The sequence below is a fragment of the Camelus ferus genome, chromosome 1 (genome assembly GCF_009834535.1).
Source record: "Camelus ferus isolate YT-003-E chromosome 1, BCGSAC_Cfer_1.0, whole genome shotgun sequence".
Taxonomy (NCBI): domain Eukaryota; kingdom Metazoa; phylum Chordata; class Mammalia; order Artiodactyla; family Camelidae; genus Camelus; species Camelus ferus.
This window is the reverse complement of record NC_045696.1, coordinates 81944900-81964378: the sequence shown is the minus strand read 5'-3', so window position 1 is coordinate 81964378 and position 19479 is coordinate 81944900. Positions and strand designations below refer to the sequence as shown.

Sequence of the window (19479 nt, the reverse complement as noted above, 5' to 3'; positions counted from 1 at the left end):
TTACATGCACTGGGAAACCAAAAATATTCATGTGACTTGTTTTATTGTGATCTGCTTTTTCGCGGAATTCTGGAACCAAACCATGATATCTCCACAATGTGCTAATATACAAAGATAACATACATATCCCTATTAGGGATCTTAAAAAGATCCTTGGAGTCACAACATGTATTACTATATGTTTCTTCTAAGTGGTTATATTAGTGTTATATATAGTAGTAAAAAAATTGAAGAAAAATATGTACCCCAAGCCCAGAATATCTCTGCGGGAACACATAAGAACCTCATACCAGTGGTTACCTCTAGGGAGCTGGAACTGGATGTGTCAGGGACAAGAATGGGAGAAAGGCTTGGTTTTTAGAGACTATCTCCCTGCCTTTTTCTGTTTGGAATTTTGTACCATATAATTTAACAATAGGGAAATGGTTAATAGGTACATATGTTCAATTGAATTTTATAGTCATTAATAATAAGTCTGTAATCACATGGGAAATTACATGCTTATAAAGTAAAAAAAAACATACTTAATTGTATATTTACTATTATTCAGCTTATTTTTAGATGATCTTTTTAGTGTTTTAAGTTCAGGTATGGTTGATATACAATATTATATAAGTTTCAGGTGTACAACATAGTGATTCACAGTTTTTAAAGATTATACTCCTGTTATAGTTATTAAAATATGGGTTATATTCCCCATGCTGCACAATATATCTTTGTAGCTTATTTATTTTATATAGTAGTTTGTACCTCTTAATCCCTTATCTCTATTTTTCTTTTCCCCCTCTCTCTCCACACTGGTAGCCACTAGTCTGTTCTCTGTATCTGGGAGTCTGGGTGCGGGGGTTGTTGTAATTGTCACATTCACTACTTTGTTGTATTCCTTAGATTCCACATATAAGTGATAGCATACAGGATTTCTTTTTCTCTGATTTATTTCACAAGGCATAATACCCTCCCAAGTCCATCCATGTTGTTGTAAATGGCAAAGTCTCATTCTTTTTTGTGACTCACAGTATTCCATTGTGTGTGTGTGTGTGTGTGTGTATACCATATCTTCTTTATCCGTTTGTCTATCAGTGAACACTTAGTTTGCTTCCATATCTTGGCTATTGTAAATAACGCTGCTATGAACATTAGGGTGCAAGTATCTTTTCAAATTAATGTTTTCGTTTTCTTCAGACATGTATGTATCCAAGAGTGGAATTGCTATATCACATGGTAGTTCTATTTTCATTTTTTTTGAGGAATCTCCATACTGCTTTTCACAGTGGCTGCACCAATTTACATTCCCACCCATAGTATGCAAAGGTTCCCTTTTCTCCACATCCTCACCAACATTTGTTGTTTGTGGTCCTTTTGAGAATAGGTGGGACAGTTGTGAGGTAGAGGCTCATTGTAGTTTTGATTTGCATTTCTCTAATGATTAGTGATGTTGAACATCTTGTTTAGTGCCTGTTGGCCATCTCTATGTCTTCTTTGGAAAAATACCTGTTCAGTCCTTCTGCCCATTTTTTAACTGAGTTATTTGGGTTTTTGGAATTGTTCATATATTTTAGATATTAACCTGTGTATCTCATATCATTTGCAAATATTTTCTCCCATTGAGTAGGTTGTCTGTTCATTTTGTCGATTTCCTTTGCTGTGCAGAAGCTTTTAATTTTAATTAGGTCCCATTAGTTTATTTTTGCTTTTGTTTCCTTTGCCTTAGGAGACAGATAAATAAATATATATTGCTATGATATATGTCAGAGTGTTCTGCCTATGTCTCCTTGTAGGAGTTTATGGTTTCCAGTCTTATATTTAGGTCTTTAATCCATTTGGAGTTTATTTTTGTATATGATGTAAGAAAATGTTCTAATTATTCTTTTACAAGTAGCCGTCTAGTTTACCCAGCACCCCTTAGTGAAGAGTCCAAGATCAAGGCAGAATCAGCGTCTGAAGGCACCCTTCCTAGTTTGCATGTGGGTGAAGGCGCATGGCTCTCTTCTCCTCGTATCCTCACGGAGCAAGGAGACAGGGGGGCTTTATAAGAACATGAATCCCATCATGTGAGCTTCAACCTCATGGCCTGATTACCTCCTCAAAGCCCCCACCTCCCAGTGCTATACCACTGGGGCTTCAGCATATAAATTTTGGGTGCACACAAACATTCAGTACATGGCAGTGACTGTGAAATTCTCTTAATAATTTTGTCCATTTTCACTATTTGTATTTTGAGGCTGTGTTGTTAGCTACATACAAGTTTCTTTTAGCTTCTTGGTGATTGTTCCATTTGTTATTTATACATATTGTATAAATGTATCTATTCATACATATTAGTGTGTTTTACCTTAATTTTATCCATCCTGTAGCTATTAAATACAAAACCAAAAAACATGTGCCTTAGGAAGAACAACCAGAAGGGAATCACCATAATGCCAGCAGTGGTTGTGTTGGGAGGTGGGATTTAAGGTGCTTCTTTTCTTCATAAAATATGATTCCTCTACTCATGTAATTTATATTTTTGTGTTAAATTTTGACTTGAATATAAATTATTTTCAATGCAATTTTTATCTCAATTGAACTGACTGTAATGAGGATAGGTTTTCTTGAAGTTATTTAGCAGCAACGTGTGATTTCAATAATAAAGGCAACTGTGCTAGCGATATGTGAGCTTAATATATTACCTACAGATGCTAAACTTATATGATAGATGAAATAAAAGAGGTGAATTTAAAACATTTTGCATTTTGTTATTATTGTTTCTCTTTTTTAATAAAAGGAAGGATTACGGCCAGGAGACACAACCAGCACTTTCTGTGGTACTCCTAATTACATTGCTCCTGAAATCTTAAGAGGAGAAGATTATGGTAATAAATTGGTGATATTTTAGCTATGTACTAGGGGGTTGTTAAACACGATACCAATTGCATTATAGTATGCTATAGTATTTCATTACTGATCTTATTAATATCAATTTACTTGATCCCTTTCAATCTCACATGAAAACCCCAAACTCTGAAATCAGAGACAGTGGGACCTTGGCAGTATTTGAAGGTGCAGATTTTAATAATATTTTATTAGTGGCAGGCACTTATGAGTACTAGGCACTGTTCTAAGCAGTTTGCATATATTAACTAAGTTAATCTTAATAATCCTGTGAGGTCAGCACTGTTAATTCCCATTTTACAAACAAGGAAACTGATGCACAGAAAGTTTAAATAGCTTGCCCAAGGTCATGTAGCTAAAAAGTGGCAGAGCTGGGATTTAAACTTTAGTCATGTGACTCCAGAGTCATAAACCTCTGAAAGATTGTTCAGAATTCCTGTGGTATTTACCGCTAGGAATTTGAAAGATGGAGGAAAGATTGAGTGCTTGTCAGGAACCAGAAGATATGTTTATCTTAAGGAAACATTTGACCCTTTGGGTTCTGGCCCTCTGATTTCAGCAGTTGTAAAGGAGGATGAGTACTTCTTATAGTGGCTCATAATCTGATTCCAGCATCCTTCAAAGATCTTTAATCAGCTAGCAGAAGATCAAGTTTCACACCAAGGAAGGTTATTCTCAAATACAATTTATATCCTCATAACAAAATACTAGATAGAGGCCATTAGTCTGAAATTACAGATGTATTTGGGAAGAGAAATTCATGTTTCACTTTCTATATTTGATTTTTAAAGTTATCTTTTAGACACCTCCCCTTTTTGATTAGTGAAATATTCCTATAATCCCCAATGTCTACTATGGTAGTTATAGTGTATAGTTTACGTTTTCATTATGTTTATCTTCTTTATTATGTAATAAAATGAATCTCAAATTACTGGCTCTGAAGAATGCAGAATGGATAATTTATTGCTTTAAAATTTCTTTTTTGAAGGTTTCAGTGTCGACTGGTGGGCTCTTGGAGTGCTGATGTTTGAGATGATGGCAGGAAGGTCTCCATTTGATATTGTCGGGAGCTCAGATAACCCTGATCAAAACACAGAGGATTATCTTTTTCAAGGTAATTTGCAGTATTTTATCAAGATTCTCTGTGAATAACCTATTCTAGAGCATGAATGAAGACAACTCAAGTTAGTACTTTGAGTAAGAAAGAGGAGAATAATCTAGACAATATACAGCTTCACATGTGAGGCTTTGAGTTTGGTTTTGTTTTGTTTTGATATCTCCTTCCTACCTCTGTAGTCTTCAGTCCCTTTCGCCAGTAACCTCATACTCAAAATCATGACAGAGAGGTTCCTTCAGATTGTACATCACAGAGATTGGAGGAAGGAATTGTGTGACATTTTATTTAGACCACAATGCTGAGTGCAGAAGTCCAAGAACCATATTGAGGGGAAAGTAGCATACCAAGAAGATAAGAGGGTTCAAAAGGTGAAGAAAAAAGCCCCACAATTGGAAATACAAAGAATTGAACAGAAGTGCCATTAAATTCTGCATTTAATGATTAAGGCCATCACAGGAAATGGATAGATATTTCATATAATGGGAAGTCCAGGTGGCTGTGGAATATGTGGAAAGACGTTCGACCTCACTACTAGTTAGGGGTGTGCATGTTAAAACATTGAGCTACTTTTTATACTCCCACATTTGGTAAAAATTTCCAAGTCTGATACTACCAATGCTGGTGAGGATATGGAGCGATTGGAACTCTCATAGACTGGTGGCGGGAGTGAAAAATTGACACAACAGCTTTGGAGAATAATTTGGCAGTGTCCAGTAAAATCGAATATGGTAGTATGTGCCACACATTTCACAGGTACTAACACCTTTAAACCTGACAACACCCCTATGAAGCAGGTGTTATTTTTATTCCAGTTTTACAGATGAGGAAACTAAGGCACAATAAGGTAGTCAAAGAGTAAAATATATGCATATAACTGGTAAAAACAGTGTTTAGATGAGAGGCTGTCTCAGAAGGAAGGAGCGAAGTGGGACTGGGAAAGGACACAGGACGCTGAGGTGGTATATGTGACATCTTGTTTCTTTCTGCTAGGTTGCCTTAAATATCTCATAATAATAAAGTTTAAGATTAAAGCCCTGTAAAAGTTAAATGCTGTCAATTTTATCTTTCTAGTTATTTTGGAAAAACAGATTCGCATACCACGTTCTCTGTCTGTAAAAGCAGCAAGTGTCCTGAAGAGTTTCCTCAACAAGGTATAAATTGTGTGTAAAACCTTTAGTGATTTAATCTCTCTGTACAAACGAAACCGGTAAGTAGAGGCGCAGGCAACGTAAGATTGTAAAACATCAGGGTATGTAACTTTTCAGTTAGATCTGGAATTTGTCTCTTCACCGTAGAGTAAGTTGGCAGCATTAGATCCTGAGATCAATTGTCCTTTCCATTTTGCCAATATAATTTGCCCCCAGCTATATGTTACATTTTCAATGTAAATGATATATACCATGTACTCAGGGGAAAATTACATCTTTGAGGATAGTCTCAATTGTACTGTTGCTCTATTTTTCAATTTTCTTTGGATTATTACTCATAGAATGTCTTTACTTATTGAGCACTTGTGGCAGTCGTGTTGCTTACAAATTCTCACGTCAAAGTCCTATAATTAGATAATACTCAGAAAAAATGCTATCATTGGCACGTTAAAAAAAATCTGAACACATTCCATTGTTTGTTGCAGTTGGTAGGCTAGAAGAGTTTTAGAATCTAAGGTTGCAGTTCTTAACTGTTTTTACTCATCACTTCTGACACCAAACATGTAGGTTTTTCCCATACCAACAACCAACTCTTACTTTAAAATCATATTTTAAATAAATGATATGTTAGAAAGTAGGCTGATTTGCAGTTTACTTTCTAAGATACATAGGTAATGACCAATTTTAATAAAATAAGAAATTCAAGCTTGTTTTAAATGAGTACTTTATATGAGGAAAAATTTAAACTGATACCTAAGCTTCAATACATTGAAAAATGAAGGTGAGAAGTGTTAATGTGCAAAAAAACAAAATGCCTTTTATTGGAAAGGAAAGGGGGAACACGTTCTCATTCATGATAATTTTGTAAGTTGCTGGCCCCTTCTCAGTCCAGTGATTCAGATAATGATTGTATCATCATAGTACACAGATTTTGGTTTGCTGCTATAATTGGGCATAAGGCTTTTAAATGGAGCTAAGAATAAACTTGTAAAGTTTAGGAGTTTGCATATTTTGACTGTCACTCTAACCCATGTCAACAGAAGAGCTGGATGCTGCCCAAGTGATTCTGCTGCTCTCTTTTCCCTCCCACTTTTCTTTAGCAAGGTGTTGTGACAGGTCTCCACTTGAATTACAAGATAGCTCTAGAGAGAGCCTTGAGGAAATCCTACTTGTTACAAGCCTCAGATACTCATTTGATATCCAGTGTTATGCTTTCTAGAAATGAAAGGTAGACCATTCTGATTTCAGACATATAGACACATATTAGACACAAAACATAGGTCACAAAGGTGATTGATTCTAAAGCAGGATATTCACGCAGTTCTTGAAACATTTCTTTGCACCATAGGACCCAAAGGAACGATTGGGTTGTCATCCTCAAACAGGATTTGCTGATATTCAAGGACACCCGTTCTTCCGAAATGTTGATTGGGATATGGTATGTAAATTTTGATTGTGTTATGTATTAGGTTTCATTATTTTGGTTGGCCAAAGTTTATTAACTTAGAAGAACATTGGAAAAAATAGTATATCACAGCTTAAATAACTTAAAACCACTCTTGCAAGTGCTTTTTAAAAAGTTTTCAAAACAGTAAAAGCTTAGAGTGCTAATTTAATGGAATATTAAAATGATGTAGTATTATGGAGACCTGCATCAATGTTCAGATTAGTAAATTATTTCCATCATTGTGAATATTGTAGAACCATGCCTAGGGACTCACTGTAATAAGACCGGGAAGCATCTGAGGGCAGAGGAGAAATATAAAGGTGGAATTTTCCTAAGAATGCAGGCTTGAGCTGTCATCCAGTGTGTCTTTCTAGATGGAGCAAAAGCAGGTGGTACCTCCCTTTAAACCAAATATTTCTGGGGAATTTGGTTTGGACAACTTTGATTCTCAGTTTACGAATGAACCTGTCCAGCTCACTCCAGACGATGAGTAAGTAATTCCATAAACTGTAATGTTTTTAAAGTTCTTTGAAAATTCCATTTTTAATGGCTACAATATTTCATTATCAGATTACACTATAATTTAATCATTCGGTTACAGGATATTTGATTTATACAATAATAAAAACAGTAACTGCCATTTTCTACTTTGCTTTACATGTATTATCTCTGATTCTCACAACAACCTTGTAAACCTAGTCTGTGTCACCTTCGTTTTTCAGATAAGGGAACCGAGGCTCAGAGAGGTTAAGCAAAGTTACACAGCTGTGAGGTGGCAGAGCCAGGATTCATACCCAAGTCTGACTAAGGCCTGTCCTCTTTCCACTGCACTGCACTGTTTCCCATTGTGATGATGACCTTCTTTGTCAGTTCCTGAGTATTACAAAGATAAGATTCCTAGAGGGGGAATTAGGTCAAAGGGTATGAGCTTTGTAAAGCTCTTGATATATATTGCCAAATTGCTTTTTTAAAAGATTACATCAACGTATCAAGTCCAGCCAGCAGTGATCTGACATATGTTTTGTGTGTATGTTGTATCTTTTAGAATAACTTGGGAATATCTGATCATTCACCTGTCGTTACAGATTCCTTCTCTCATCTCATGGAGGCCCTTACTGCTTGGCAGTCATTTTACTTTTACATCTTGTTAGTTCTTATCATTTTTCTCACCACAGCTGTTCCTGACTATCTCTGCATTTTAGAAGCCTTCAACCCCACCCCTGCCTCCATCACTCTTAACATATTAACCCTGCCTTAACTTGTCTGCAAGGATGGAGACCTCCCTCGTGTGAGCTTGCACCCTCTCCAGCTGTCACCAGACCACCTTACATCTCAGAATTGCTTTCTGACTCTTCCCAAACTTTTTCTTCTTCCCTGTTGTTAGAAGGCTGTCTCTCTTGTGCAAGGAGTACCCTCCTCTTTTTCTAAACCCATTTCCTTCATTTTCTCCAGGATTCGTTTTGTCAGTTACCTCCATTAGCCCGCCTCCTTAACTCCTCTTTTCCAGCTTCTTTCCCTCTGCTTATAAACATGCTCAAATATCCTAATTTTTCCACTTCTTGGAACCACTGCATTTTTTTTCTCATTTTCTTTTCATCTTCAAGCTTTTTCAAAAATAGGTAATAGTTGCTAATGGGAAAAGAAAAATAAGCAGTATCGCCATTAACTCGTTCAGAGTAGCCAGCATTGCTTGTCTTGCACTCTTGCTGCAAACACTTTAACCTCTTACAGTTTAACCTGCTCCTTCAGCTTTTGAAGTTTGAACTGACTTCCTAATTTCTACATTTTAAAGCATTTTTTGATCTGTTCCCATCTCCCCTGATGTCTGTAAAGCATTGGGCACCCATGGCCTGCTTCAGTTGGCACTGCCCATCCTGGTTCTGTGTCACCTCTGACCACTTGTTGTCCTTTTTCCCCTTTCCCCTTGAGACTAGGATGCTCTGTGGTTGTGTTTGTGACAGCCTTCTCTGTGCCACCTGCAGTTTGTACCTTGGAGATTTCAGCCAGCCCCATAGCATGAATACCAGCTATTGAGTGACTCCCAGTGTAATTGGCAAACAATTGTTGAGCAAAAGGCACTGTGCTGAGTACTAAACTTTCAGAGGTGATCAAGGCATAGGCCGGTCTCTCAGAAATCTTACTATCTGCTAGAGGAGAGAGAAATGTACCAAAAGCATTGTTTCTGGCAGCATTGTGTATAAGAAAGAGCACTGGCTTTAATCAGAAGGTGGGAATTTAAATCCCGACTCCACCTCTTGCCAGCTGGTTTCCCTCGTGTGAATGGCGTGACTCCTCTGAGCCTGTTTCTTCTTGTACCGCCTAGCTCCCAGGCTTGCTGTGAAGAGTAAATGAGCGGTGGTTTCTGAGGCACCTCACCCCTGCCCAGATACCTCTTCCGAGATGCATTTCCATCTGCTTGTTTAAACGTCTCTCCTGGTTTGTCAGACAAGCACCTGTAGCATACGAAGTCTAAATTTTTCTCAATCAGTTCTTTGTTTTTATTTACCCCTTTCTGCTCATCGTACCAACATGTATTCCTGCATTTAGATTCAAGATGTTCCTTTTCCTTAACAAACCATGTAATACCTTCCCCTGCCGAGTCCTTGTCTCTTCTTCCTTTACGTCATCACTTGTGTTAGATCCTTCCTTTCCGTTCCCTCTGCCGTTAAGCCCAGTTCAGATCTCTTTCAAATCATACCTAGAATATTGTGCCATCCAAATTGGGCTCCTTCTCTACTTTGCAACCCATTTGATACACCTCATGAAGCACCACTCCAGTTCTTTAACTCTTCTGCTCAGAAACCTTCAGTAACTGCTACATTGCCTAACAGATAAAAATCTATCCTTAGTAAGCAATTAAGGCCTCCCACCATCTGCTGCAGCCTGACTTTGTAGCCATCTCTCTCACTATACTCAACACAAATGCTGTGTTCCAATCAGGCTGTTACTCACCGTTCCCTGATAGTCTGCTGTTAATACTGTGCTCATACCATTTCCCCTCTAGTCCTCCATCCTTTTTACCTCTTAAAATCTTCCCCATCTCTCAGAGCTACCTCACTTGTACCCAGATCCATGATGGGACTCCATCGAGGGGGAACTCCTTAGTGTAAACTTGGCTGGCTTCTTTGAGCTGGCCATCATCTGCCACTTAACACCCCACTGTTTCTGTGCTCCAACTCTAGTAAATTACTTGTGTTTCTGCAGACCTACCATAATCTTTCATAATTCCATTTAGTAAGTGTTTGTGGAATGATGCTACCCTTCTTAATTTCTCCAAGTAGAAGTCACCCTTTTCTTTAGAACTGTGGTTAGAGCAGGACTTCGCTTGTCCTGTATGAAACTTAGCAGGTGTACTGCTTTCTGTTATATGAACTACCTCCCCTTCTTGAAGCTAGGGACTGTAGCCCGTGTAACTTTGTGCTCTGCAGTATGGCATGTACATTTAAGTACTAAAATACTTGGTGGCGGTACACACTCTTTTATATTAAACTAGAAGCACAGTGTCACAGAATGCCAGCCTCTCTGTTGCCTGTGACCCACTCACTGCCTCCCTGTGGGGGTCTCTTCACTCCAGGTCTATCGGTGTACTTGCTCCTGTTGCCTTTTCATTTTGGTTAACTCCTTCTGGGCATTCTTTTCACCATCTTCCATCTGGCTGTTGGGGCGACTGCTAAATTGAATGCTAATTCAGACCTGGATGTTCACCTGTAATTATGAACGTTCTTCAGGTCAAAAGTTAAAATCACCAGGACTGTGATAATTTGTGCCTTATTTATTCCCAGTCTTCAGGTTTGCGCTACTTTTTGGTCCTAAACTTGCCTGTGGGATTCTTAGTCTTTTCTGGTTTTCAGCACTCATGGTGATTCTTCTAGAAAATGTTTTGGAATTAATCTAAAAACTTATAGGTTTTTTTCCTGCCATAATTTATATAAATTAGCTTTATTTTTAATTTTTTAATCTTATTTTACCATTTAAATAAAAAAATCAAAGAAATTTTGATTATGAAAATTAATTTATTCTTCTTTCAACAGTGACATTGTAAAGAAGATTGATCAGTCTGAATTTGAAGGTTTTGAGTACATTAATCCTCTTTTGATGTCTGCAGAAGAATGTGTCTGAACTTCTCAACTATGCATTTTGCTTGTGTTGCCATTTAATGCATGGGTACACTTGTTACCAGCCTGGATGCAATGAACCATTTTATATTTTTCACCTACAAAACAGAGCATTCAATAGTTGTTGACTGTAAGAGTCAATTATTAAATCTCAGTTTAACTGTGAAAAAAATTAGTTTCCAGACAATCGTGTCAAAAGTTGGTTACACTGGTAATCCAGCAACCTACTGATGAATAATAAAGTTGTCTTTTTTGTTTAAAGGAAATACTTACCTAAAAAGAGTATCTATTGCATTAAGACACATGGTGGGATTACATCATGAGCCTCCCATGATTGTTGTGACACTATTAAGTAATTTAAGTGTTTAAATTTTGGAATAAAAGAGCAATTCAGAACAACTTGCTTTATTACCTATTACTTTCTGACTTTTTGGTGGTTTAAAATTCAGCTGTAAATTTTATCATTGCCTTGGAAAATTAAATTATTGATTTTTAAGGCAATAGTTATTAAATTGGTAATAAAAGATGTCGCTTGCTTAGAATTGGGGAATATAGATTCTCCTTGAGGAAAAAAATAGGCACATTTTACTAAGAATCAGATTCCAAATCATTAGCTGTTTTTGAAGAACTGATTCAAGTTATTTCTGTAGTATATTAGAGGGTTGTATTCTGTAGCTTCTTGGCTTGTCCCTTTAACCAGAACTTTAACTGGAATATTAATAAATGTAGTTCCAAGGACCCAGGATGCAGTTAAATGGAACATTTCTTGTATATTAAAAGGAAAAAATTAGAAACTTAAAACAGACACAGAAAATTAAACTGTAATATTTATTTCTTATTGGAGGGTAAATCCCGTGGTTGCTTTTTGTGATTTTATTTAAATAATAAGGAAGCACTCACTTGTTACCAAACTTGTAAAAGCATTCCGTTATCCAGTGGACACAGAATGTATACGATTTTTTCCTTGTAATTTAGTATACAGGAAAATAATTTATCTTCCAAATGGTGTCTTAACCTTGCTTGTTTCTTCTCCCAAACCACATTATCCATACTTTTGGACCCTGTTTATGGAGTCATCAATGAAATCCAAGAAAAATAATAAAATTAATAAATGTTCAGGATATGCACATATATTCATATTCATCACAGTTCCAGCTCCTTCAATGAGTTTTTGTTAAGTGGGTAACACATGTAATCAGAATAGAATACATTTCAGAGGCAGAGTTCTTCAGATTATATTTTATTAATATTAGTGTTTAACAATTTATTATTTAAAGTGATGCCAGTGATAGCATCCTTCTGTTTATTTTTAAATATTTTTTTTATTAAAAGGGATTTTAAAAATAACCATGATCATTTAAATTACTTACAATTGTCCAACCTTAGTAAAATGTAATTTTTAGAAGAGCTATCTAGTCTTAAATTTAGAATGATTTAAAATATATAGGCATTTAATAAATTATCTCTTTTTTTAGATGCTGCATTTCATTTGAAATGTAATTTTTCCAAAGTTTCTGGCCATATACTCTCTTTTCTTCTAATAACTAAGTCAGAAAGCAGTGAACACCTCAAAGGAAACACTTTCATACATTTATTTAACTGGTATATGTGTTTCTCTTAATACCTGAAACTTGTTTTAAAACAAAAAGCAGTATTCACTTCAAATCATAAACTTTTAGAAAATTCTGGCATCTTATGTCAGAAATATGCTTGTGATCTTGCTTTTAAGTGGTACTGTTTCCCTTCGGGCATTAGTATCTCAGATGTTAGAATGTGGAATAATCACCTAGTAAGTTTGTTTAAAATGCACATTACTGGGCCCACCTTAGAATTCTGTTGGGTCTTTGGACCTCATTTTGAAAAACACTTTAAATTCTCCGAGTTATTTTTTTATTTTGTCCTTAGAGCATTAGAGTATTCATGATAAAATATTTTGCAAAGGGTAGACAGTGAGTTACTATCTTATCTACAATTTTAAATAAATTTTGAATGAAAGACATCTTCAACTTAGATATCTTCTCAAAAAAAAAATCCATCAGTTTTCTATCAGTAATGTTACAAATGATGAGCATTTTTCTGTGATGAGGTTTTAACCATTATTCAGGGTGGCCTTTTGTTTTTAAATCTTTTTTTTAAACTAATAAAATTTACTGTGTATATTTTATACAGAATTGCATTACAAATATGTTTTTAATTGTATTCTGTTTTTTGTAGTCTTTATGTGCCATTGCCAATTCTTTTTCTATTACATAGATGTTTTCTCAAATTACTCACCAGGGGACTAAGGCAGTTGAGAGTCAGAATGGTTGGAATTTTGGTGTTCTAAGAAAAAATCTCTTTTGCAGAAGCATGTGTGTGGTCAGGTCATTTTATGTGTGTGCAGCCTGAAATGGATATCAGGTATCGTGCTTGTTTAGTACCTATACATTTACTTTTAAATTTTTTTAATTTTGATTTTTGTCTTCGTATAATGTAATCTGTATTTGTGTACCTTTTTTTTTTTTACTTTAAAATCTTTAAATAAAATGTTTAATACTCATCAAGATTGGAACATTTTTAATATGTAGCATATCAGAGTGTTGTGTTTGGAATTTCACTGTACTTAGAGCAGCATTCTGGTAGTTCTGATGCCATATTATAGACATTTGCTCATAAAATATTAGTCCGTGTATTTTTAAACTAACCCTTCTATGAATCTCTTATCTTGAAAAACAAATTAGTGAAAAATCAAGTGAACATAAAGCGTTTTAACTAGTTTTAAAACTGAACCAAATTTAGACAGATTCAGAACAGTGTGTTCTACAGTGATCTGTTCTGGAGTTCCACAACTTCTCCTTTCGCAGTTGTAGCCTAGTGCCCATACATAAACAAGCATGAGCTCAGTGTCCCACACTTAGGATCCTCTTCACCATAACTTTCCCTTTACAAGAAGAGTGAAATCTTAAGAGCTTTTTAAATTGACTTGTCAGATAGCTAGAGCCTGTATATTAAAACCACCAAAGATGATCTCCTGTGTCTTCTCTATTATTTTATCCTAATATCCCCTGTACCAAATCATAAATTTGGTTGTTTTCTTTGAGTTAGTAAATTCCCAAAATGGGGTTTGAAGCTTCAGGGAAATTTTGTATTCAGGCAAATAGTAGGGCAACCAGTTTCTCCCTGAAAAGTAAAGTCAATCTCCAGTCTTTAAAATCCAACAGCTTGGTTTCTTGTCAACACCCAACAGCAAGTCATTTGGCGTATTTGATGGCCTCCCTTCATAGGTTTACCCTCGTCTCCTCTAGGACTTCAGGAATCAGTTAAAACCCAGATAGTCTGAGTAGTTTGTATCCAAAGTATATTGTTCTAGCAGGTACTGGAATTTCCAATGCCTGGTGCTAAATAAGGCTTAAAAAAGAGAATGTTTGCCCTTGACATTCAAGAGAGAGCACAGACACACTGAGAAAGATGGTTGTTTCCACAACAAATAGTCCAGTGATAAAAGCCAGAAAAATGTCATAAAATATACATTATGTGGTCATGAAAGGTTATCACCTTCACCAGTGAAACTTGTATGAATTTTACTTGATTTTCATATAAAATTGATCCTTGCTCTAAAGTTTTCAAATTTATTATACATAATAAGAATAAAATCTTAGATCTAGAGAGATTCCCCCCTCTGTATATACATACATACACGCACACGCACATACACATAGTATTTCTATATATAAGATCATTTTTGGCTTTTGTGCTCAAAAATATGAATTGGAATTGGGAGAGAAAATTGTCAGATGCTTCAGCTTAGATTAGCATTTGTACAGCTCATCTCTGAAATTTATAATTAAGATGAATCCAGTTCAGAACTTGGAGTGATTTTTGGCTTGAAATCTGGCAGTGCAATTCACCTTTGTGTAGCAATTTGTGCCTTACTGACATTAACACTGTATTTTTATTCCAATGACTTTTTAATGTTTTTATTGAAAAAAATGGAATTACAAGTTTTCTAAGAATTAAGTGGCTGTTTAGTGTGATCTTTAATAGGCTGTCTGACAGTTAAGCCCCATACCAGATGGATTCACTAGAGAGAGCTTTAGCTCATTGACAGTTTAGCTGGTCAGAAGCAAATTCTAATTGTGTAAGAAAGAACCCCTTGGGGGGAAAAGGAGCCCGTTGAAAGTCTCTAGCAAAATCCTTGAAAAATTAGGTGCTTTGTTTTTTTCCATAAAAGGGAAGTGCTGTGTTTTGAGAGGTAGTACTGGGTACCTAGATTTAAACCTTCCATGATGTAAACTCTGCAATGTGGGGGTTTATACTTAGTGACTTTTTGTTATTCATAATATATTTAGGGAAAAGAATCATGTAAAGATAGTTAAATACAGAAACCTAATTCTTTTTTTTACATTGAAGTACAGTTAGTTACAATGTGTCAATTTCTGATGTACAGCAGAGTCCCAGTCATGCACATGCATACATATATTCGAGAAACCTAATTCTAACTCACATTTTATGGTCTTTTCCAGAAACAACTTTTCCTAAGTGAAATGTTTTTCTCCACACTCGATTTTTACTAAAAAGCCAGATTTTTAAATTTAAAGGTCATGAAAGTATGTGCATTTGTGAGCCTTTTGGAAGTTTACTCAGTTTGAAATATTTTAATGAAGAAATCTGAATCAGTGAATCAGTCTAATAAGACTTGATATTTTGCTAAATTATTACCTTCTTTAAAGTTTTAATTCATGTATTTATTGAAGACTTGTAATTCAGCGCTATGCTTATTCTACTGGATTTTAAAAAGTTTTATTGTAAGGAATTTTGTATGTGTGTGTGATACAAGGAATAAATTCATTCCTGAAAAGTTGGCTTAAGTTTAAAAGAAAAAAAAAGTCAATGTGTCTGTTACCCCTTTAGATAGGGGAGATTTCCAATAGTTAAAATAAAAATTAACATTCTGCCCCCGAGTAGTGAGGTCTGAAAAATGTGGATGTGAGACAGCAGCATCTCTGGTTGCATCTCAGAAGGGTGATTCCATCCGCTTCACCACCAGGGGCCAGTGTCTTGCTGTAATGAAGGTCAGAATCACCAGCGCTCGCCCTTTGGAGGATCCCTTGTATGCACTCCAGGACAGTTACCGAGAGGGTCTAGGATTTCATCAGTGCTCATCATGTGTATTTTGATTTTACAGAACTATTAAAGTTCAACATTTGAATTGCTCTTTTGAAGGAAATCTCACATACTTACCTGGCAGTCTGGCAAGTTTTCATAGAACTGCTTTGCCTTCTTATCTGTTCTGGGTGTTAGACCTCCCATATTTGTTCAAGACAAATGAAGACTCACTGGGTGCTGGGCACTGGAGATATATCAAGCAAGAGTCTAGTTACGTCATATTTCATGCTGTCTGGGTATTTTTCCATCTATGAAGGATACCTTTAGCTGAAAATAAAGAGCCACAGCTGATTTTAGTCATTTAAATATAGTGGAGTTCAGTTAAAACAAATGCAAGAAATAGTCCACATTCTTTACTTGTGGAACTTCCTACGTCTACTATTGCATGGCATCAGATTTAACCCCTTGAAGTTTGTAGACATTCAGATAATCCATTAAAAACATGATTTCAGGAGAGTTTTCACTATGCTGCTATTTGTTCACAAACACTGAACACTTGTGTTGGAAGTAAATAGCTGAAAGCAGCAGTCTGCCAAGGAAAGCCATTTTCCTACTAATCCCGTTGAAAATGAATTCCCAGCATACTTCAGTTCCAGGCGGTTATTTACTTCATTGCCCAAAATAACTGATCATACAATGTGTCGTGAGTTGCATTAAACAACCTCACACCTTCTTCTTCACAGGTTTTTTCATCAACAACTTTTTAGATTCATTGTGTTGTTGACACCACTTTATAATCTGCACATTGTTAGTTGGAGGTACGGGTAACTAGGAAGAATGAAATCTGTCCACTTAGAGAGGATTCTTTAAAGTATAAGACTTCCTTGTGATGAGTCTGCCTTTTTGTTATATTCACTAATGTGTTGTACTTTTTAGATTCCAAATATAAGTGATATCACAGAGGACAACCTTGTGGTTACCAGTGGGGGGTGGGGAGGGGGACATAGGGGTGGAGGATTAACAAGTACAAACTATGAGATATAAAATAAGCCACAAGGATATATTGTACAACATGGGGGGTATAGCCAATATTTTATAATAACTATAAGTGGACTAGAACCTTTTTAAATTGTGAATCACTATATTGTACACCTATAACTTATATTGTACAACTATATGTCAGTAAAGATTAAAAAAAATTTTACAAAAACTGGGGAATAGTTAAATACATTTTTACAAATTTCTGTAGTAATAGAAAAAAAGGAAAGAAAAAAATTCCTTTTTGTATTTCGAAATAGAGAGAAAGCTTGTACCTTATGATGAGACCTGACAACTTTTACTTCTGTTTGATTTTCAGTGATGCCAAAGGAAGTTAATTTTCCCAAAGAAAGTTACTCCTTGCTGTTGGGTCCACCCAAATAGAAATACTATTTATGGATTTTAATAGCTGACATGGGCAGGCATGTGCTAAACATTTTGCACGTCTCAATCAATCCTCTGTTTCCCATCTCAGAGCTACTGAACTGAAATCTGTGTAGGCAGGATCTCAGGTGGTCTCAAGTTAAATTCGGAGAACCACAAACTTGTATTAACATGTACTATTATCATCATTCAGCAGATGGGGGAAAAATACAGATTTAGGGAGGTTAATAACTTACTTTAGGTCCACATGACTCCCAGTGCCTATTGCCTCTCAAGACAGTTTATGTAAAGTTTGCTCTAAATTCTGTCTCCTGAGAAGTTACACACAACTAATTAATGAACTGTTCTTTAAATGCTGTCTTGCTAACTCATTGATGGCCATCTTTGTGGGTCTGCTTAAGGCCTTAGTCCCTTCTCTGCAACCATCTGTGTTGGTTCAACCCTGCCAGCCTTTTCCCATGATGTTGTACTCCGTCTTGCCATGATTTGAGCCTCCCGCTTCATAGGCATGAAATACATTGTCTTGAACAGCCCAGGACTTCTTTCTTTCAAGCACTCAGAACTGCATGGTAGTGCACCAGAAACTTTTCCTAGGTCCAGTATTTGGTGTGAGCCTGCCCAGTGAGATAACCCTGTGACTGGCCTCATCTAACCACGACTTCCTCAGATCAAGAAGTCCAGGATGCTGCTGACTGCTGGGAAACCAGGGTGCCCCCTGCAACACATACACACACCTCTGTGTGGGCGTTAGTTCTTTTAGACATCTTGGGGTTGGCTATGCCTGTATCTTGTTTATGGTGACCCTCCAAGATGTGACCCCAGGGAGGCAGCCTGCCTTGTACTCTCATTCTCATTCTTCTCTGTTTTCACCCTTCGCAAACTTCTTCCTTTCCCTCCTAATGGTTCTCTGTGCCTGCTGGGACACTTCTTCCTGGAGACATGAGCATCAGTGCTTTCAGCCTACTCACTGCATTCTCCTTCCTCCCCTGACTGTCCCCCGAGGATGTGTTTCCCTGCCGCCCTCTCAAGTGGAGGCGGCTCATTCTAATGGTTCCCAGGGTTGAGCATCCTCCTGGTTCCTCAGTGCCACTGCAAACTGTTACTCCTCCACCCACGTGCAAAAGACCAGTTTTTTTGGGCTTGTGCTGTGTGGCTCTGCCTCTTTGTCATGGAACATCATCCTGCCGATTCCATTTCATTTGGGGAAGACGTGGCACCTGGCTCACTGCTCGACTCTGAGGCCTGCCATCTGTGACAACCAGTGTCTCAGGGATCAGGAATCCGACACCCAAACACCAAACCCCATCCCTTCTTCCTGCCACACGCGTTTCCACCTAAGATCTTACCATACGCCATCCCTCTGCCTGTGATACTCTTCTCCCCTCTCTCCTTTTCTCAGGTGGGCAGTTAGACCCTTCAGGCATGTATGTCTTTTCCCCAAAGAGGACAACCTAGGGCCACCTTACCTAGCCTGCTCCACTCTTCTCTGTCATCTCACTTTGTCTTCTTCACAGCATCTCTCATGATGTGCAAGTATATGTTTGCTGATTTCTTTTGCCATCATCTGTCACCTCCACCAATCTGTGTTCCATGAGGACAGGGGTCATGCAAATTTAATTTACTATTGCAGTCCCAGCACCTAGAGCAATGCTTGGTGCATGGGCCCTCTAGAAAGATTTACCAAATGAATAAATACATGAGTGAATGAACAAACGTTAGCTGTGTACTTTGGAGAGAGAGTGCTCCTGCTGGCTTGTGGTTTCATCATGAGTAGAGGTTGGCAGGGAAACTCTCATTTGCTTCAGCAGAACTGGAACTAAGGGGCTGGTGTTTTTTTTATAGGTCATGCAGTTAAATTTTATGCTTTAATAAGGTTTGGAAAACAGAACCAGGGAAAGGCCTTCACCCACACACCCTAAATGCTGACCTAGGCTAGAGAATTTTTGCTGTAGTCGGGAAGGTGAATCATTCTGGGGTTTTGTGGGATTCCCCATCACTGATGTCAAAGGAAGCATTTAGAGAAGGCCCACAATTGCTCAGGTAATAAATGGAAATCAAGGGAAAGGGGACTCCTGAAAGACTGTAGAGACTGAAAAGCATAGAGTAATTTAGTTGGTTATTAGTTTTCTATTTTGTTGGAAGAATTTGGGAGTGGAGAATGTCAGTGTATAGATTGCCTCTTCCACCTTAACCAGGCAAAAAGTCCTATTGAAAATCCTCAGTGGCCACTCATTTCATACCCTGAAGATGGATTTAGTTCTCAGAAATACTCAA

At 37.0% G+C, this 19479-nt stretch overlaps 1 protein-coding gene across 1 annotated transcript in view; it reads left to right on the top strand.

Moving 5' to 3' along the window:
- PRKCI (protein kinase C iota) overlaps positions 1 to 13237 on the top strand; it is a 62832-nt gene extending 49595 nt beyond the window's left edge. The window contains exons 13-18 of the mRNA XM_032484444.1: positions 2765 to 2852; positions 3860 to 3985; positions 5060 to 5139; positions 6485 to 6574; positions 6958 to 7073; positions 10615 to 13237. Coding sequence (XP_032340335.1) covers positions 2765 to 2852; positions 3860 to 3985; positions 5060 to 5139; positions 6485 to 6574; positions 6958 to 7073; positions 10615 to 10702 — 588 coding nt within the window. The 3' untranslated portion in view covers positions 10703 to 13237. The remainder of the gene's footprint in view (positions 1 to 2764; positions 2853 to 3859; positions 3986 to 5059; positions 5140 to 6484; positions 6575 to 6957; positions 7074 to 10614) is intronic.
- The last annotated feature ends 6242 nt before the right edge of the window (positions 13238 to 19479 follow it).